General features: G+C 42.3%; 1 protein-coding gene across 3 annotated transcripts; it reads left to right on the top strand.

The window, feature by feature from the left end:
* The first annotated feature begins 222 nt into the window (after positions 1 to 222).
* Positions 223 to 20,099, top strand: RNF19B (ring finger protein 19B). Of its 3 annotated transcripts, none has more exons than XM_036065237.2 (9): positions 223 to 976; positions 9,639 to 9,844; positions 11,023 to 11,167; positions 12,579 to 12,741; positions 13,187 to 13,301; positions 14,358 to 14,498; positions 15,459 to 15,666; positions 18,353 to 18,484; positions 19,280 to 20,099. In XM_036065237.2, exons 1-9 carry the CDS (start codon positions 345 to 347, stop codon positions 19,740 to 19,742), a joined length of 2,205 nt encoding a protein of 734 aa, XP_035921130.1. In that variant the 5' UTR covers positions 223 to 344; the 3' UTR covers positions 19,743 to 20,099. The 3 variants fall into 3 exon arrangements, with proteins under 3 accessions (XP_035921130.1, XP_035921131.1, XP_035921132.1); XM_036065238.2 differs by having other exon boundaries at positions 11,026 to 11,167; XM_036065239.1 differs by lacking the exon at positions 18,353 to 18,484.
* Positions 20,100 to 21,573: the final 1,474 nt, after the last annotated feature.

The following is a 21,573-nucleotide window of genomic DNA, read 5'->3' on the forward strand; positions in this document are numbered from 1 at the left end:
CAGTTGGGTTAGCGCCTCCACAAGATGGCTGCCCTGGAACCCCATGACCGGGAGGAGGCGGAGCTCCGCCCCAGCACGCCCGGCCCCACCCCGCTCGGCCCCGCCCAGCACCCCCCCTCCGCGCGGGGGGGGCGGTGCGGGTTGTGAGGTGTCTCAGCGAAGCGCCTGCGCAGTGGGCAGCGGCGCGCGGGGCGGAGGCTTTATAACCACTTCGACGCGCTCGCTCGGCTTCTAGCTCGGGGAGGGCGGCTGAGGCGGCGGCGCTCGCCGCGCCGGTTGAGGGGGCGCTGAGGCGGGAGCTGTGGCGGCGCTGGGCGCCCCTCGCTCCTCGGCCTCTGGGGGCCATGGGCTCTGAGAAGGACTCCGAGTCGCCGCGCTCTACATCTCTACACGCGGCCGCGCCCGACCCCAAGTGCCGCAGCGGCGGCCGGCGCCGGCGCCTCACCTTCCACGGAGTCTTCTCCGCCTCGGCCCGCGGTCGCCGCGCCCGGGCCAAGCCACAGGCCGAGCCACCGCCCCCGGCCGCGCCGCCGCCGCCCGCCCCGGTCCCGGCCGCGGCCCAGGCCCCGCCGCCCGAGGCGCTGCCCACCGAGCCGGCCGCCGAGGCGGAGGCGGAGGCCGCGGCGGCGGCCGGGCCCGGGTTCGACGATGAGGAGGCGGCGGAGGGCGGCGGCCCCGGCCCGGAGGAGGTGGAGTGCCCGCTGTGCCTGGTTCGGCTGCCGCCCGAGCGGGCCCCGCGCCTCCTCAGCTGTCCGCACCGCTCGTGCCGGGACTGCCTCCGCCACTACCTGCGCCTGGAGATCAGCGAGAGTCGGGTGCCCATCAGCTGCCCCGAGTGCAGTGAGCGACTCAACCCGCACGACATCCGCCTTCTGCTCGCCGACCCGCCGCTCATGCACAAGTACGAGGAGTTCATGCTGCGCCGCTACCTGGCCTCGGACCCCGACTGCCGCTGGTGCCCGGCCCCGGACTGCGGGTGAGCGCGGGGGCGTGGCCGCCGGGGCAGGGGCTGCGGCGGAGGGGACCCGGGTCGGGGGACTGGACCCCCACCCCGCGTGTGGCCGGCCCGGAGAGGCGGTCCTCGGTGCGGCGTGTGCGTGTGTGTGTCCCAGCACCGAGGGAGAGGTGAGGGCTGAGCAGCGGGAGGGAGGAGAAGGCGGCAACTGCGGCGGGTTGGTAACCGGTCACTGTCCGCAAGCCCAGACGAGCGGGGGAAGCCACCCGCCACCCGCCACCCGCCACCCGCCCTGCCCGACGGCTTGAGGTGGGGGCTGAGCAGTCGGGGAGGGGAGGGGAGCTGTCCATCAAGTCAGGAGGCAGGGAGAGGCTTTTAGGTGGGGTGCACGCCCCTCTGTCCAGAGGTAGGGGCCATGTCTTAATGACGGCGGGGAGGGGATAACGGGCAAAGGAAGGGATGAGAATATTCTGAGGGCCTCACAGCATTCGGAGGGGTGTGTCCCTTTGGCCAGGGGCAGACTTCGCAGCATTACGGGAGAAGGTGTGTTCTCACAGCTGCTAAAGTTGGGATGGAGGTGATGGAAATGGCACTAGGGAGAAAGGACAGCTCGCTGGCAGCTCTGGGGCTCTCTGGGCATTGTGTGCCTTCTGTGCCAAGCTGTTGGGAGGCCCCCTGTGGTTCTTACACTGCTGCCTTGGGCAGGGTGAGGAGTGGACGGACCTTTTCTTTGTCCAGAGAAGCAACGGGGCACTGAGAAGAAGGATGCCCAGAGGCTGACATGGTAGGAGAAAATGTGTTACCCAGCCCCTCTGATCTTGAGTTCTTGACGACAGTCTTTTTAAGGCACCATGTAGCCTGAATTTTTAAGGTCAGTGAGAAAATATGCAATATGTGCGGAGACAGAATACCACCAGATTTTACTATCTAAAGTATTCAGTGGAGACCACACTCCCACCACTTAAAAAAAAAATCTGTTACTGTCAGTACATCCCATGAATAGTTGCATGCAGCAAAGAAGAGCTTATCTAAGTGATTGGGAGTCAGACTGTGCCATTTACCAGTTCTGTGACCTTGGGCAGATCATTTTATTCTTGTGTGTTATGTTTTGGGGACAAAAAGATGCTAGGGACTCCTTGCAGTGTGTGAATGTAATGGTAGTAAAAAAGCTGCATGGGCCTTTGCTTCAAAGGAGTTAAGAAGGGCTTTTAATTGTAGCCTGTATACCAAGGCTGTTTTAAGATTTCTATGATGCTGGGGCACCCTGGGTGGCTCAGTCGGTTAAGCAGCTGCCTTCGGCTCAGGTCATGATCCCAGGGTCCTGGGATCAAGCCCCGCGTCGGGCTCCCTGCTTAGCGGAGAGCCTGCTTCTCCCTCTCCCTCTGCCTGCCACTCTGCCTACTTGTGCTCTCTATCTCTCTGTCAAATAAATAAATAAAATCTTAAAAAAAAAAAAAAAAGATTTCTATGATGCTACTATTTGTCCCCTTGAAAAGAAGCTGTCTTAAGAGTGTCTAGGACAGTAAGAAGAGTTAACTTCTGTCTTTCTATTCTGCCAGACTTGTTTAGAGATGGGTGTGTTATTTAACCTCACTGAGATGGGGTTTCTAAATTACTTTGAAGTGTTGTGGTCAAAGGTATGGTGTTTGTCTATGGTAGATCACTTTCACTTTGAATTACTAAGTGTTGGAAACAACCTTGTAGGCTCTTGTATCTGGTGGCCTGGTGATCTCACTGGCCTTAGGAGGCTAATGTATATGATAGGTTTTATAAATACTATTGATCTATTTTCCGAACCAAAGGAATATTTACTTAAGAGAACACTGCATGGTTAATTTTGACATAGTATATTAACTCCTTTTTGAGATGTGTTTCCTTGAATTTTAACTGAGAAATGTGGCGTTGCTGATTATCTTTCTGGAAAGCTCCCTTTTTGTTTTTATTTCTCTAAAGTCAATGACTCTCTTTGCTCACAACATTAAAAATGGACAGGAATTAATTTATAATCTTTATGGTGACAACTGTAAACCATTACTAAAAGTTAATAAAGAATTAAGGCCATTTCTTATTTTAGCCAAGTATTGGTTTAGTATCATCTAGAGGGGTTTTTTTTATTAGTTAAAAGCATTATAATAATTTTATATATTTTTTTTAATGTGTTATCTGTGGGTTTAAAGAAGGTGAAGTCTGCAGAAAGAAAGAAAGCTGGCATCCAAGTATCCCAGGTGCCAGGCGTACATAATTTAATTTGATCCTTACAACATTGTAAGATAGATTTGATTTAGTTTTACAGATGAGAAAACTGAAATTTAAATAAATTGAGTGACTGTTCAGGGTCATGTAGCTGGTGGGTGGTGGAACCAGGCTTGAAACACTGGTCTTAACTCCAACCAAGGCCAATATTCTTTCCTCTCAACCTTTTCTTTTTAAAAAGCATGCACTTGTTGGCATTATTGGGGATGCTACTGTTTGTATCATTTTATCAAATGTGGCCTAAGGACAACTTTGAGAGAGCCATGGATCTGAAATCTAGTTTCTTTTCTGATTCTTTTTGTGAACAGCCTCTTATCTACTTTATTTTTCTTATCTGAAATAGGCCTAATCCTTTCCTGACTTGAGAAGCTTAATTAATGTTTGCAAAGTGTTTTGAGGTCTGCAATTGGAGGTGTTAGATAAACAAGGAGTAACTTTAAAATTCTGTCATTTCCCAAACAGGTATCTGAGTTCCCTGGGGATGTGGCCAATGGTTTTGCCACCTCTCTTGAATGCCAGGAGAAAAACAGCTTGTTTTGTTTTGTTTTGTTTTGTTTTGTTTCAAACTGTTCTATTCTTCTCTGTCTGGTAAAAATCATGGATGAGCAGTAAGTGTAATCCCTAGTTCTCTTCTTCTTGTACCTCACCATCTTTACTTTACTCACAGATCAAGTTCTTGCAGCCAAATTTATCAAGTCCTCCCTACGCTCTGTGTGTGTATGTGTATGTATTTAATAGAGTAGGGCTCCCTGCTCAGTGGGGAGTCTGCTTCTCCCTCTGCCCCTCCCCATGCTCATGCTCCCTCTCCCTCTTTTTTCTCTCTCTCAAATAAATAAAATCTTAAAAAAAAAAAAAGAATTATATTTGGCAGGGTGAAGGGGGCATGTAAGTGGTCTTACAGAGTTCTGGTCATTAGTTTCACTGTGATTATGATAATGAGAACACTATATATTAAAAGATTTTTTGTTTACAAAATAATTTTAGAGCAGAGTCTTGAATTTTTCTTTTCCCATACTTGAATATGATCTTATTCATAAATAAGAGAGCCAATTTCAGTGGGGCAACATTCACATTATTGTTTAATATTATTAAGTACAATATTACCAAGTATATTTAAAACATACTTTCAAATGAGATAAAATTAACTCAAAATACAAATAACTGACATTTGTATAGTTCTTTATAATCTTCAGATTATAAGCTCATTCAGGAATAATTTTAGTTTCATACAGGTGGATGGTGATGGTAAACTTATTTTATAAAGGAGAAACCAGTTCAGAGAAGTTTAAGTGTGGGCTTCAATGTCTCACAGCTAATAAATGGTGCAGTTGATACCCCTTAGAGTCTCTGCTTAAGCATGAGTCTTCTCAGAAACCCCCACATCATGTAAATATATAATGTTTTCCTCTCAAGTACCCTGTTACCAATCTTTAAACCCTTTCAGAATCTCTAGAAGACTGAGGGATGAGCAAAGGAGGCAACAGAAAATTTCCTGGTGTGTAGGGGCAGATCTTCTGTACAGATGAATAGGAGATAAGGCTGTCTTGACCTAAATTCTTTGTGCAGGTCCACAACTCCAGCCTCTCATTGCTGGCTCTCTCTCCTGCAGAGTCCCCCCTCCTACCTGACCCTAACAGGTAGTATCAGCTGTTGGCCTTCCTGGGCAACTGGACTAGACCATCCCATAAATAGGAAGCTTCTGTTCATCTCTAGCATATTTATGAAGGAAGAACAAACTCCTTGAGCAAGACAAATTTCTCAGTCAGTGGAAAGGGATTTTTTTTTTCCTCTCTGAAGCCTTCCTACATCTTTTATTGCTCTCTCTCTTTCTCTCTGGTATGACATTTTAAAAATTGAGATATAGCTGATCTGGACGTCTTCTCTTAATTTAGCTCTGTACCTTCTATTTTCACAACTCTTCACTCTATCCCCCACCCCTCACCTGCCCATCTACATCCAGCTCCATACATCTTTCCCATATTTGCCAGTGTATCATTCTAAAGTGGAACATTTTATATCACTCCCCTGCTTCAAACTGTTCATACTTGACCTATAAAATGACTTCTTATGTCTTTAAGAACTGATTATTTATATGATCTACCCTTATAATTTAAGCCCCTTTACAGTCTACTACCATCTTTTCATCTTGTTTTCTATTTTTCACTTACATCAATATTTTCCAATGTATATTTTGGTATTGCTGGAAAGGTAAACATTTTGTGACCAAATAAGCTTGGGGAGTATTGGATTGAACAAAATTTATTTCTGAGTTTTTTGTACCCTTTAAACATGCTAATATACACTATAAATTTTGCTAATGCTAATATACACTATAAATTTTGCTAATGCTATATACAGTGTAAATCTTCAATCTGGTGTAATTTTCCCAAACTTAAATCAACAGGAAACATGTTTTTGTTTTTTCTATGGCATCTTAAACTGACATTTTCCCTGATTATTTGCAGTTTTCTAAACTCCTTTAACAGTTACTCTGTACAGTTATTCTGTCTTCTGTTAGTGTCCTTATTTAACAATGAATCTTGTGCTCTGAATAGATTGAGAGTTCCTCTAGCCTAGGTTATCCATATTCCAACTTTTTCTACAACTCTATGAACAAAATTTTTCATTAGATCCCAGAAGAATGGGATAGTTGAATTTTGATGAGGTAGATAAAGAAAATGAACAGCCCAGTTTTTGAAAGAGACACAGATAATGGGGGTGGAGGGCAAGAAGAGGACAGACAGATGATCATTCAGTAGACACTTTTGAGAATTATGTAGTGTTGAACTTTCCTTAGGAGAATATTGGGTATTACAAAAGGGACTTAGACGTTGTCCTCTTGACAGGGAGTTTGGCCTGTTAGAAGAGATTAGATAGATAGATATAGATAACAGATTATAAATTCAGTGTAATACATACTAAAGAAAGCACAAATGCTCTTAGAGGGTAGATGAAAGATTTTGCATGATGGTGTCAAGAAAGACTTCACAGAGGAGGTAATATTTGATCTGGGCCTTGAAGAATGTAAGTAGGAATTCATACCAGGCAAACAATGATGCGAGTAGAGAAAAAAGCATCTTAAACCAGTGTTTTGAGCAAGTGAAGTGCATAGAGGTATAAAAATACAGTAGTAAGTCTGGAATCTAGTTTGGTCAGCCTCTGGATGCACAATATAGAGAGCATGATCTGGAAAGTAACTAGAGATCAATCTGAAAAGGTAGACTGGACTCCAGTTGATAGACTTATCTAAGCCATGCAAAGAAGTTTAGGTTTGAAGGACTTTTTTTTTCTTTTTTGTTGAAGGACTTTAAGTAAAAGAGTTACATAATGATAGATAACCTTCTGGAATTGGAACTTGGATTGGAGTGGGGAATAAGGAGACCAGATATTAGTCTCTTGCAGTTGTCTGGCCAAGAGGTGACATAAATTTAAACTAGGGCAAAAAAAAAAAAAAAAAAAGAGGAAGAGAGTAAGAGTACAACTCATGACAACTTGGCACATTTCTACTACCCTTACACATGCTCAGGGTCCATTTGTAAATGAAGTTGTGTGGCCTGGAGCTAGAAAGTTCAAACATAATATAGGAACACATTTCTTTAACTACTAGAGTCTGTTAGAGCATAATCAAATTCATAATAATGGGATTTTTTCTCCAGGGCCGAAGTTAGGTAGTGCTGTGGTGTAGACTGTCACATATTATGATATTTCTGAAGACTTACGAAATTAGTAAATTTATATAAACATAAGGGGAGGGGGAAGGATACATCTGTTTTCTTAGCAGCATGTAATTTCTGTCACCCTCTATTTAGCTGCTTCTTTCTCCCCTCTTATTTAGCTTCTAATTAGCAAACCTGAATGCTTGGTTAAGCCAAGAGCAGGGTAGGAGATAGGCTCCAGGGTAGGACATGGAAGAGAAGGAACAAGATTGTCAAGGCGGCTTTGGTCTCAAGGATGAAGGTTTTTTTCAACTACCTGGGGAAGATTACCCTATTCAGAATTTAGGAGTTTGCTCCTAAAATGGGCTTAGACAAAATTTTAGGTCTAAGTTCTAGTACCTGGCATATAGTAAACCAATAGATACATGGATAAGGTTTAAAGATTGCTTTAGGGTAAAGTAATAGCCCAGGAGAAGAGTTAGAATGGCCTGGGGAAAGTAAAAAACTAAACAGGAAAGGGTCTCAAACATTCGTTCAACACAAGTATTTTGAGCATGAACCAGTATGCTAGACCCTGAAGATTAAAACATGGATGATACTTTTCCTTGAGTCTAGTCTGGTTGGGGAAGCACACATATAAACAGACAATTAATGTGATAAGTAGTATAAAGTAATTGTACATAGGCATAAAGTAGGCAGCCAGCCACCTGGAGAGGTTAAGTATTAAGTAGATTTTATAGGGAAGATGACATTTGAGCTGGTTCTTAAGTGGATAAGTATTTGCCAGGGCAAGAAGAAAGGAAAGAACATTCTAGGCAGAAGGAGTAGATTATGCAAAGGCCAGGAAGTAGGATAAAATGTGCTATATTTTTATTCCATACCTTTCAGGGCAAGATCTCAAATGCAGTTCTAGAATATGTTTGGTTACACTTGAAGGTGGCAAGCACCTATATCTCCATTTCTGGGATAGAGGTTAAGGCTTGGAGATTTAAATTAGCTCAGTGTCATGCAGTATGAGTCAGGGACAAGGAGCCCAGACCAGGCGCCCAAAAACAGGAATGCCAAGTCTCGTGCCCTGACTAATTCTGTGTCATGGTAATAGATCGTTGTGGGCTCATGAGTATTTGGGATTACTTTACTTCCTTGGAGCCAAATTCTACACCCAAAAGTGACATTATCAATCTTGTCAAGTGTTCATCTTAAAAAAAAAATCTGTTAATAAATATTTATTTCCACCAGGTGAGGTAGGAATAGATCAGGAAATGATCAAGGCTTCTTGACTGTCTATGTAATTTGTATCATCAGAAGTTGATTTAAGGTACTGAGGTCATCCAGTACCTTTCCCATTTAACACAAAATAGCAAGCAGGTCACTTTCTTTAGGAGAAACATTGTTTATCTGTAGTAGCTATTTTGCAGCTAGGTTGGGTAAATTTGCTCAGAACTCCTACAGGATATGAATCATTTGCATTCACACATTGACCTATTCTCCCTTTGCTCTTTCTGAGAAGAGTTTTAGTACAGACTGTATTATATAACACAAATGATATGTCATTGATATTTTCAGTGTCATTCTCAAATCAACTTGCAGAATCTATAATAAACCTGAGAACTTGAGTTGCTGTTATGAACGTCTAATGTACATTCAAAAAAACAGACAGTAGAATAAATCCAAGAAAAAGTTATTAGCCTTTTTTATAAGTTACTTGAGGTCTTTGGCTATTGGAGGAGAAAGTGGAATAGGGGACAACAAAGCCCAATGGCAACACCTAAGCCTGCACTTACTGAGACCTGTTTAAAAATTGTTTGAACTTTCACAACTGCTATTTTCCCTTGTTTCTTTAAATTACTTTTTAAATTTTTTTATCTTCACTTGTTAGGGTAATCTGAACATTTGGTTGACATATTTTGAACTAGTCAGAAGGGCTAATGGTTGTAAATATATTGGATTGTTTGTGAGAGAGTAATTCTTGGAAAATAAGTGTGAATTATAAGAAACAGTTGATGTTGGTGCAGATGGATTCTGAGTTGTGCATCTTACTAAGAATATGTGTCAGAAGAGAGAAGGAAGGGGAGGGAGATAATAGCCTTATTATGTATTAATTAGTAAGGTAGATGAGTGGTATTCTTGGATTCTGGAGCCTGTCAAGGAAGTAGATATTTCAAGGTATAGATGTGAGCTAAAAAAAAAAAAAAATTGAAAGATAAAATGAGCTTTCATTAGGAGAAGTTGATCATGTATCCATCTGTGGCTATTGTCTCAGGCTGTGTGCTCAGACCAGCTTCACTGTGGAACTTAAAAATGAAAAAGTATACTTTAGTTTCACTGTACTTTCATTTTACAAACATTCTGTCCTTTAATGTAAACAAATTCTAATCTCTCTAAATATAGCAAACCATCAAAACGATATAGTTTTGTACCCTGTTATTTGTGAAACTTGCTGTGGTAAACTGCTCTTAAAGTAGCTTAAACTGTGACTGAATGCATGCTAGAATCCAGGCTAAATATTGTATTTTCCCCTATTTCTTCAGAAGGTAAATGATTTGTGTTTTTAGAATCTCAAGAAGAAATTTACTTTCTCACATAGAATATGTTTCACAGTTTGTTAGGCATGCTTGTGTGTGTGTATGTTATGAGTTACATGTATACTCTTTTCTTTATATCATGTGTAGTGGTAACGAGTGTCAGTGTTACCCCACTGAAACTGGTGAATAATGTCTGTCTTTTTCTGATTGTTCTTACCTTACTGATATCTTTTCCTTTTCCTTACCCAGTTATGCAGTTATTGCCTATGGCTGTGCCAGCTGCCCAAAGCTGACCTGTGAGAGGGAAGGCTGCCAAACGGAGTTCTGCTACCACTGCAAGCAAATATGGCATCCAAATCAGACATGCGACATGGCCCGTCAGCAGAGGGCACAGACTTTGCGAGTACGGACCAAGCACACTTCAGGTCTCAGTTATGGGCAAGAATCTGGACCAGGTATAAGTTGGCATTGTCTCATTTTTTTCTTTATTTGATATTTCATAATGTGAGCCTAGAGCTGGGAGAGATTATTTTGCTGTATAACCAAGTATTTCCTGGGATCAGAGAGCAGAAAATACTTGGTAATACTTTCAATATTATATTTGATATGTAGTTTCTCTCTCTGACAACTGTAGGTTTTCCAACCTATAAATTGGTAAAATTGGAATGCAACAAAATTGAATCGTTTAGTTTCTACCTTTTTAATAATATGTCTTATACTGGTGAGTATATAGGTCCTTTTGCGAGGGACTTTTTCAAAACTTTAATTGTGAGCAGAAAGATAATTAGTATTAAACCTCTACTGTCTTCCTACTAGCTTTAAGTGCATCACCGCTTTTGGAAGTAGGGTACAGAGTGAAAGAAAGGAAATAATATTAGTATGGATTAATGATTAACCTTAAAAGGAGGAACCTTGGCAAGTCAAAGTAAACCTATTTAAAAATGTCAGTGGGTTTATTGCCTTTTATAAATGTATTTTATTTCACTGATGTCATTTGGGAGAGGCTGGTAGGAAAGATTTTACCATTCACTTTTTCCTGGCACAGCATAAACTCCTAAATTGTCATTTTAATAGGATAGTTCCTAGCCTGCTGTGAAAATTACTAGGTGTGTGCCACATAGCATACCCAATTATTTTTAGGTTTTGAATTTGAAAGTATCATGGGAGGGGTCTGTGGGTTGTGTTAACAGCACATCACAATGATACTTGCTGAGCCTGAGAAATGAATTTCCTGAGTTAAAGTTTTTCAAAACTTAAAGCCAATTCCAAGCTGCAGACTATTATTCCTGCAGAACTCTGCTTTGAATTCTGCCAGCCTATTGGCTGGTGAAATTCCATTTTTCTTGGAACCATCTTTGTCTCTAGGGAAGTCTTCTTGTTCAGAGTGTGGCTTAAGTGCTATGTAAGATGCCAGTTTTGGGGATAGGCAGCTCAGTATGAGACAGGATCCATTTTATGAAAATTCCTGAGGTCTAGACATAGCCAGCCTTCCAGTGAAGTGGGTTGCACAATTTAGAATTCTCAGCCAAGAGTTGACTGCCTCCTCACTTTTTATATATATTCCTAGGAATAATAAATCAAATTAGGTTTAACTGGGGGTATTTTTCTGCCCAATCTTCCTTCCCCCCCTTAGCAGATGACATCAAGCCATGCCCACGATGCAGTGCTTACATTATCAAGATGAATGATGGAAGCTGTAATCATATGACCTGTGCAGTGTGCGGCTGTGAATTCTGTTGGCTTTGTATGAAAGAGATCTCAGATTTGCATTACCTCAGGTGAGATGGGAAATGTGTTCATTGCTTTATAGTCTTGTTCTTTTACTGATTTAGGGAAAAGGATGTCAAAGAGACACGGTTGTCTGTCCTCTCATTGCAGTATAAGGAAGCTATAAAAAGTTCTCAAACACTCCTGTGACCATGTTTTTCTTCAGTTCAGCAAGTTCCAGGGACTATTTTCATTACCTTCCAGATAGAGTTCAACTTCCCTAGCATGGCTTTGCCACAGTCTGGCCCTAATCTCCTTTTCAAGCTTTTTCCATGTTGTTTTTATACATGCTATATTCCGATAACCTGGGCTTGCTATTCCCTGTGTCTCCTCTGGCTACCTTTCTTGTTCATGTTCTTTCATAATTGTTCATGTTCTTCCCTTTGCCCAGAATACTTTCTGATCACGTCACCCTCCCAGCAACCCCCTCTTCTCTCAACCTGTTCAGTTCTTATTTCCCCTTCAGGGTCCACTTAAATGCCATTTCATCTATGATGCCTTCCCCAGCTTTTTCTGCCTCATTCTTCTGTATTGGCATTCCTTAAATGTTTCATTATAAACATCACTACTTTTACTTCATATACATATCTAATTTTGCTAAACTGCATACATTTATTAAGGCCAGAGTTATCTTTTTACAGTTCCTTGCATGTAATGACTTTACAAAGAATTCAGAGTGAATATTAAAATATTGTCCTGAAGGAGTTAATATTTACAAACTTAACATTCATTGTGTGGTTGAAACATTACATTTCCAATATAGCAAACTTTGAGTTACTTACACTGTACTGATTATCGGGAAAACAGGTGTGTAAGACATGATCCCTACTTTCAAAATTGCTTATCCTGTCTAGTAAGAGAAGACAAGACAAAGGGAGTGAGCAAAAATGGTTGAACACAGAAAGACTGAGTATAAAAGTAGCCAAACTCAAGAGTATGAAACTTACGTAAAGGGTGTGACAAAGTCTTTTTATATCCTTCCCCAGAAACATAGTTTACACTATCTATTGGGATATGGGTAGGACACATGCCAAGAAAACTATTCAAGTCAATGTTCATTAGCTGCAGGGCACAGCGCTTTTGAACGAGATGTCAAGTGTGTAGGTTGTGCAGGATCCCAAGTAGTATATCAATCAAGGAAGCTGGATTAGTGTTGGGTTAGGGAGGACAGAGTTCAGTAGCAAAGAAAGGAAAAGAGGTTTCAAATCTGGAAGCCTGTCTTTACAAACAAACGTAAAGGGCCCAGAGCTCTAATCTGACCTTGTCTTTTGCTCCTCCTCATGTAATATATTCATTTCCTAAAACCTCTCGTAACTGTTAATCATCTTATTGAAAAAGAAGGCTCTTGCTCTTATCAAGCCCTCTGTTGACAACAGCTGCATTTGTAATATTGATATTAACTTTAGCATGTTTCCTCTGCAGCCCCTCTGGCTGCACATTCTGGGGCAAGAAGCCGTGGAGCCGTAAGAAGAAAATTCTTTGGCAGCTGGGAACACTGATTGGTGCGCCAGTGGGGATTTCCCTCATTGCTGGCATTGCCATTCCTGCCATGGTCATTGGCATTCCTGTTTATGTTGGCAGGAAGGTAAGACATGCGAGTTCTGTGTGTGTTCTATCCCCAGGTTTGTTGGTAAAGTTTTGAAGGAAATAGGGAGGAGCTTATATTTCAGAGCTTCCTGAAAACCAGCTGGTTCTTAGATAAAAATAACCTTAATTTCTTAAATGGATTTTCATAAACCCCAAGAGATCTGAAAGTTCTTATTAGGATCCTGGGCCTGGTTTGTCTCAGTGACTTAAAGGTGAAATACTTTCCTCACAACCCTGAGTTATTTTGTCTCTTCTTGGATTAACTTTTTCTGTATTAGTGTATGTCACCCTGGTCTGAGTTAGGTTAAAATTTGAGAAAGATGGCCTCTTGGTTGGTATGGGATATATTTTAATATAGATGGAATATTCACTTGTCTTTTTCCACCCCAGCAAAAAGATTGATATCCTAACCTACTGACCTGGATTTTCTTTCTTATTCTTAGATTCACAGCAGGTATGAGGGAAGGAAAACCTCCAAACATAAGAGGAATTTGGCTATCACAGGAGGAGTGACTTTGTCAGTCATTGCATCCCCAGTTATCGCTGCAGTTAGTGTGGGTAAGCTAGCCCAGGCCGCGACTCTTCTCCTTCCTTCCCTCTCTTTTCTTCCACCACACCCCCCTACCCAGCTTTCTGACAATAGCCGTTTAGCCAGCTGGCCAGATGTTTCACCTTGGAGGCTCCTGCATTTTATGCTGAACCCACCTTGGGAGTTAACTCTATTAGGCACTGTTATTATGATTATCAGCCACACTAAGTTGTCAGAGTTTGGGATCTTTCATTCCTAAATTAGTGCTTAGAACTCTGTCTGGCTCAGAGAAAAGGTTAAATTAAAGAATATTACTTTAAGGCCTAGTTTTTCACCTTTTATCTTCCTTCTCCACTTGCTAGGGAACCCACAAAATAAAATTACTTTTATTTTGATTTGCTTAATGCCTCACAGTATTTTGGGAGGCATGAGGGTTTGTTTTAGAATAAGAATATTATAACTAACATTTATTAAGGCTCTCCATGTACCAGGAGCAGTTCTGAGGGTTTTGCATGTATTAATTCATTTAATCCTCACAGCAGTACAGTCGTAATAGTAAGGTGCTGTAATTTGCCCAAGGTCACTTAGCTGGAACATGGATCAAGGCAATCTGACTTCAGAGCCTGTGCTCTTAACAGCTAAGCACATTCTGCCTTCACAGCAGTAAGATTTTGGAATTAACATCCTGGGGTGATCCTAAGCCCCAGGAGTCACTTATTTAATGTTTGAGTATTGATTGGTTCTTGGATTAGCATGTCAGCAGTGAGTAGAAGAGGGAAAATGAAATCAACATATACTTACTGTGCTGGGCACTGTACATACCTTCTCTTTTGATCGTTGACAACCCTGGGAAGATATGTGAGATTATACAGCTAGTAAATTGGAGCCAGGATTCTAATCCAGGCCTTTCTAATTCCCAAGTCCAGTCATCATTCTGTTAGACCCAGCTACCTCTTTAGGATAGCCATCTTCTGTCTTTCTTTGGCCCTTTATAAAGTGGTTTGTCTGTGCTCAGGCTGGGAAGGAGAAATTTAGGGCAGTTGCAACCTGATGGCCTGCTGACTTGTTTCCTTCTCCTCCCCCAGGTATTGGCGTCCCCATTATGCTGGCTTATGTCTATGGGGTTGTGCCCATTTCTCTCTGTCGTGGAGGTGGCTGTGGAGTTAGCACAGCAAATGGAAAGGGGGTGAAAATTGAGTTTGATGAAGATGATGGTCCAATCACAGGTAAAGGGAGGATTTTAATTTCCCTTTGAATTTATGGTGCAGAACATAAAAATCAGTAGAATTCAGCACATTTTACGGAGAGATTGTCATTGGATTACTTTGGATAATGAGCTTTGTAGGGGGTAAGGTATTTTTAGCTTTTCATTTCTTTGTTCCAGAATTATTAGGTTAATTCCTCTGGTACTTGGCTCTGTGTGGCAGGTACAAACTAGTAGGATTCCAAGTAACTCCAAGTATGCTGGTAATAGTAGTGATTATAATAAAGTCTTATATCTGCACAGTACTTTATAATTTTCAGAGGACTTTACACAGTTATTATCTCACCTGGTTTTTACAATAGCTTTCTGAATAGAGAGGGCAGGGGCTATTATTATCCCCATTTAATGGGAACTTCTTTAAGCTTTTGTCTCAACATCTGTTAAATGGGTTTAAGAGCTTCTGCAGAGCTAGGACTAGAGCAAGTCTTCTAGCTTCTTTTTTTGTTCCCCTGACTTCTACTTTGATATTTTCACTTTACCATATTAACTAATCTAGGGCACAGAGAGTCCCACAATTTTTGAAGCTTCAACTAGAATCAACACCTAACATGACCTAAACATGTTTTGAAATCTTCATGTTTGATTAGATGGCATCTATGGTATAATGGACGGAATAGTGGACTTGGAATCAGAAGTGTAGTTTTGTGTGACCAGCCGTGACTTGGACATGTCATTTAGTTCTAGACTTTCGTTTTCTCCTCTAAAATTCAGTCTGTTATTGCGTAGTTATTGGGAAGATTAAATATTAACAGTATGTTAAAACACCTGATGTGTGGTGGCTGCATATAGTAGCTCATTAAGTGAGTAAATGAGGATTTTTCTACATGAATATTCTCCACTCTGAAGAATCATTACAGGAAAATAACAGACTCTATTTTGATGCTTTGTTATCTTGAATTGAAATGTTTGGTTCCATCCCCAGTGGCCGATGCCTGGCGAGCCCTCAAGAATCCCAGCATTGGGGAAAGCAGCATTGAAGGTCTGACTAGCGTATTGAGTACCAGCGGAAGCCCTACAGATGGACTCAGTGTTATGCAGGGTCCGTACAGCGAGACAGCCAGCTTTGCAGCTCTCTCAGGGGGCACTCTGAGTGGTGGCATTCTTTCCAGTGGCAAGGGAAAATACAGCAGGTAAGCAAATGGATAATTTCTTTTTTTTTTTTTTAAAGATTTTATTTATTTATTCATGAGAGACAGAGAGAGGGAGAGAGGCAGAGGGAGAAGCAGGCTCTCAAGGAACAGAGAGCCCGATGCGGGGCTTGATCCCAGGACCCTGGGATCATGACCTGAGCTGAAGGCAGACGCTTAACCATCTGAGCCACCCAGTCGCCCCGCAAATGGATAATTTCTGACAGAACCAGTTGGAATGATCAGTAACATACCTGTATTGAGCCATGTCTCTGTGCTAGGCACATCCCATATATCATCTCATTTTGATGTAATCATCAGTGGTTTGTGGGGTTTTTTGTTGTCTTTTTTTTTTTTTTTTAATTTTATAATGAGAAAACAGGCTCTGAAACGTTAAATGACTTAACAGAAAGTTCAGTGTTCTTTCCACTGCACCATAGTGGCTCCATATCAAGAGCAATCCTGACTTCAGATTTTCCCTCTAAAACATTAGGCTGCCTGCTTCTAGAAGGGAAAGCATGCATTTTTGTAGAATTCCCAAGGCTGTGCTCCCCATTAGGCTTGTCATTGACTTTCAATTGAATAGCATTTATACTGTGTCTTGTTGGCTTACTGGTGCTGTGATCCTTATTACCTTCTTATTCTTATTCCCATTTGATAGATAAGGAAAATCAATTCTATGAATTTGTGTTGAGAAGCTGTAAAGCTTTATGACTAAAAATGTTATGACTTGCTTAGTCGTTTAGTTAGATAGATAAACCAGAACATATTCAGAAGAGCATAGCAGGTATTATATGAGAAGCAGTTAGTTGAATGCACTGGAGAAGAAAGACCTGCAGATGGGGCAAAACAAGGTAGGCAAGTAGGAGAAGTGGTTGCCTTCAGATATCTGAAGGACTTTGAACAGGAAGAAAGGATTCTGACTCATGCCAAGAGGTAGATTAAGACAACTTGGCGAAAGCTAGAAGGAAACTTAATTTTGTTTCATTATAGAGAATATTGGAAAAATCTATATAAAAAGTTCAAAGAAGGATTGGATTACTTTAGAAGCTACTGAGCTGCCTATCCCTGGAAGTGTTTAAAGTAAGACCAGATGGCCATTTGGCTATTAGAAGGAGTCAAGCAACAGATGACAGATGGACTGGATCCCACACCTGAGTGCCTGTCAGTCACCTGGGAGCCTCTTAAAAATAGATTTCAGGGCCTTATCCCAAAATTAATAAATTGAATCTCCTGGAGTAGGACCTAGGGATCTGTGTTTTGAAAAGGTTCCCCAGGTGATTGCACAAGCTAGCATCTGGGAAGCACCTAAGTGATGACATTTGTGAAAGGCCTCTTCCAATTCTGAGATTCTATGGAAGAGCTGAAACTAGAATGCAGGTCTCTGATTAGACACACTTTCCATTGCACTGCCTCATTTTCCTGGGCCATGGCACATTCTTGAAGGGTATCTGAGGCTGGAGCTGCAGAGTGAAGGTGTGGGCAGTAGGATGGGGGTTGCTCGAATGTGCAGCTGAAGGCTGCTGCTGACCTGTCTGTGCCTCATGACTCTGGTTGTCTCTTGTTAGGGGATCCCACCCCCACATGCCAGAGAACTCACTGCTGGGCTTTCTTAAAACCATCACCCTTGTAAATAAGCAGACAGACATAATTGGAGACTGACTTGCTGAAATTGCAGCTTAGCCAGTCCAGCTGTTCCAGTTCTGTGAAAGCCTTTTATAGGAAGTGGATGAGTCAGATGGGTTTGACTGTGAAACCTATTAAGAGGAAATACTTAGGTGTGCAGCAAACCGGTGTTAGAGCCAAGGAGGGAAATAGTTCTGGGTTCTCAGCTTTGAGACACCATCGGGAAAGTTTGCTGCTCCTGTGGGAGGTCAGATCCTCGATGTCCTTTAATCTTATAGCCTGGGGGTAATTTGATTGCTAAGTGTTTTGAGTTCCTATGTGCAAGACACAGAGGGTAAAGTGTGAATGAGATGTGGTCTCTCCTTTTTTTGGAACTCACAGATGAGTGAGGGAGAGATGCATAAATTAATTTAATAAATAGGTAGATGCTGTGGGAGCATTTAACAGGGAATGACTGGTTTGCTGGGAGAGTGAGGGGGATGATACTTCCTCTGTTGTTAAGGACTGAATATGAGTTTGTCACATAGAGAAAGGAAACTTCCAGAGAGAGGGAATAGCATGTGCAAAGTCATGGAGGTAAACAACATATATAGGTGTGTAAGGAAAGAAAGAATTCAGAGTGATTATGATTTGGAACCTATGGTGAGAGATGGAACTGGAGAGAGAGCTTGGAGGCAGATCAGAAAACCAGGAGAGGACTGTTGGCAGTAGAGAGCCAAGAGAGGACTGTTAGAGTGATCAGGACTTTGTCCACATTGGCACTGATCTGGAAGGTGTTGGACTTGAACTTAGGGCTGCTGGAGAGAGAACCCAATTGCAATTTTCCAGGCAGGAGATGTTCAACGCCTAAAGTTAAGTAGTAGCAATGGGGATAGAAAGGAGGGGACGATTTCAGTAGATATTCGAGAGAGAAACTGTGTGAGCATCTATTTGAGCTATTTGACAATTGGAGAAGATCAGATCAACTCAATTAGCAAGAGAATAATAGAGATGTGTGCCAGGAAGCAGACTGTCTCGGAATACCCAGGTCTCATATTAACTTGATCGTCCCCTCTTTACACAGGTTAGAAGTCCAAGCCGATGTCCAAAAGGAAATTTTCCCCAAAGACACAGCCAGTCTTGGTGCAATTAGTGACAACGCAAGTACTCGTGCTATGGCCGGTTCCATAATCAGTTCCTACAACCCACAGGACAGGTATGTGAACAGTCAGAGATGCCCAGGAGAGGTTACAGTTTGTGGTCGGGTCCTAGGCCTTCAGAAGCTCAATGCCTCATGTTAGGGCTGTGAGTACCATCAGATGGGATATAGAGTGTGTGCCCTGAGTGCACTGGGTAGGTTCTTGTTATAAGAGTGTTTGGGATCTCTTGATTGATTCTTCTTCTTAGCATTTGATTTTTAGGGGTTTCTTTCTTCCTTTTCTTTCCTTCCCCCATTTTTTTGGGTCTTTTTTGGCTATTGTATAATTATTCTCATGAAACTTAAGGAGCTAGATTGCTGTTCACTGATGTCTGTGGGTCTGTGGCTTTTGCTCTCATGTCACCCTTTGCCTGATGTGACTCCTGTCACCTAGTTCTCTTTATTTTTGAGAAGCTAGTATAACTGATACGGTGTGATTGCAGCACTCCCTACTGGAGAGGTTCTGGTTTCTTCTAATTGTGACACAGTAGTAAAACTACAAATCTTCTTTCACTTTCGTATTTTGAGTAGGATAGTGTGAGGGTTGACCCTTAGTTGAATTTTGAAAGCTCTTTTTTAGTTGTGTAAAGAAATTGGCAGAGGTGTGTGTGTGTTCTTAATCATCAAAAGGGATCTAGTTCTTTTTCATCTTATTTGAGAGTTAGGTTAAATTTTTATTTTTGCTGAAAGTGAGCTTTAGTCTACAGTTTACCTATGTTTTGGACTTCCTAATCCTGAATCCACAAACTGCTTGTACCAACAGGTATAGCATGACCCATACATGACTCAGCAAAGTGGATTTTGTCTCCACAGAGAATGCAACAATATGGAAATCCAAGTGGACATTGAAGCCAAACCAAGCCACTATCAGCTGGTGAGTGGAAGCAGCACAGAGGACTCGCTCCATGTTCATGCTCAGATGGCAGAGAATGAAGAAGAAGGTAGTGGTCGTGGCGGCAGTGGCAGCAATGAAGAGGATCCCTCCTGCAAACACCAAAGCTGTGAACAGAAAGACTGTTTGGCCAGCAAAGCTTGGGACATCAGCCTGGCCCAGCCCGAGAGCATCCGAAGTGACCTGGAGAGCTCTGATACGCAGTCAGACGATGTGCCAGACATCACCTCAGATGAGTGTGGCTCCCCTCGCTCCCATACGGCAGCCTGCCCCTCGACTCCCAGAGCCCAAGGTGCACCGAGCCCAAGTGCCCATACGAACCTCTCTGCCCCAGCCGAGGGGAAGACTGTCTTGAAGCCAGAAGGTGCAGAAGCCAGAGTATGAAGTGGAATGAATGCTCCTGTTCTGAGAAGCACACTTGTTGTAACTGCATCTTTTGGAATCTTTTTTTGGGGAGGCAGGGATTTATGTATTTTATTTCAAAGATTCTCTGGTCACAGGTTTTCCCCAGGGAAATTCTGAGAAATTGGCAGTTTCTTACCAGAAAAAACATGGAGATTTTTGCCCTTAGTCCTACCCCCACCCCCTCCCTCCTTTTTTTAGTTTTAATTTATTGGTTAAACTGATGGTGGCAATCCGTGAGGTGTGTCAAAGAGTGTACAGATGTATGTGTGTATATTGTATGTATGCTAACATATTACTGAAGGACACATTTTAATAAAGATTTCTGTCGTAATTCAACTCAATCTCATTTTCCTTGGCTTGGATAGTTCTGCAGAGCCAAGTGTTTGAATAGACCACTCATGTCTTTAACAGTCTCTAGATCGGAGTTTTCCCAATCCCAGGAAAGGATTGTATTCTAATTAGACTGCACTGGAGTCCTCTATAAACCAACGACTCCTAGCCTGACAGGAAGCAAAGGTAGCTTGCTTTGGACTGCGTAGTCAGACTGAAGACTTAGCTGAGTCAGCCCTGTGGAGAAGCTGTAGATTAAAATGAACCTTGTTTGCCCTCTAGAGGCAGCTGTGCAGTTTTGCTGTGAAAGCTTTACTTCGCGTTGTAGTCCCTAGTAGAAATGTACTTCAGAGGAGGGAAGGGGCGGTGGCTGTTCCAGTGGCTGTTCAGAGAGAGCCCAGTGAATGGTGCAGGGTTAAAACTTGGGGACAAAGTATTCTTACTGGAGAAAGAAAGGTACTGATTTTGCCTAATCACCAAGCAGTAACCCAGGTGTTTGTTACATTCTCTGGTATGCACTCCCTGTTCCAAAAAGCTTTCTCTGTTTTGCCAATGTAGTTTAAGTAAGAGGGCCTAAGGAATCTGACTAAAATTCGTAATGAAAGGAGAGAGGAGACATGCCATCAGAATCTCAACATTTAATTTTATCTGCTCTTATAAAGTCATCAGAATTGCGCTAAGTTGGTATTACTCAGGGTTTTGGCTCTGTCTAGAATAATGACCTTAGCAAGAAAGCTCATACATAGTGTAGCAGAAAACCTAAAAGATTCATGAAACCTGATGTAAGATTCTAAATCTGGCAGTAACTTTGTGACTGTGAATCAGTTTCTCTCTCATGCCCCTAATTTCCCCAACTCTTAAACAATATTTAAGGAGCTTCCAGTGCCAAGCTTCTCTAGCCCCTTAGCCCTGGGCCCAGAGGAAGAGTTGAAAACATCCTTTCCCTGAGGACCAGATGGCTTTCTGTTTCCTTTCACAGATGCACCTGCTCCTTGTCTTCCTGGCCTGTGCTTTACCACAATGAGGAGGATGAATCTGGACGACAACTTGGAAGATCCTTATCTCTTGGGCACTGCAGCTAGACTGAGCACATTTCCCTGCACCTAGGACAGGAAGTGCTCTTAGAGGGCTTCGGGTCTCTGGAAGACAGTGCCCTAGTGTTCTTGTGTGAAAAGGGGACTTGTTGGAAAAAGGGGCAGACAGTCTGGAAATCTCTGAAATGCAAATAATCAACTCAAGATTGCAATTCTCTTGAAGCCTCACCAGGACAGCCGTTAACTTGGATAAAATCAAAGAAGTCTTTTGGAGGGACAAGAGTTGGCAGCCAAACCTGTGTTGTTATCTAGGCTCCGCTTCTTCCCGCTGTGAGACTTGGGCAGTGGCCTCTGAGTCTGTTTTCACTTAGCCAACACGGGGAAAACAGTCCTTAACTATGGGGTCGTAAAGATTAAGTGAGATGGTGTACTGAAATGCTTTTGGT

This window comes from Halichoerus grypus, chromosome 5 (genome assembly GCF_964656455.1).
Source record: "Halichoerus grypus chromosome 5, mHalGry1.hap1.1, whole genome shotgun sequence".
In the NCBI taxonomy this organism is placed as follows: Eukaryota; Metazoa; Chordata; class Mammalia; order Carnivora; family Phocidae; genus Halichoerus; species Halichoerus grypus.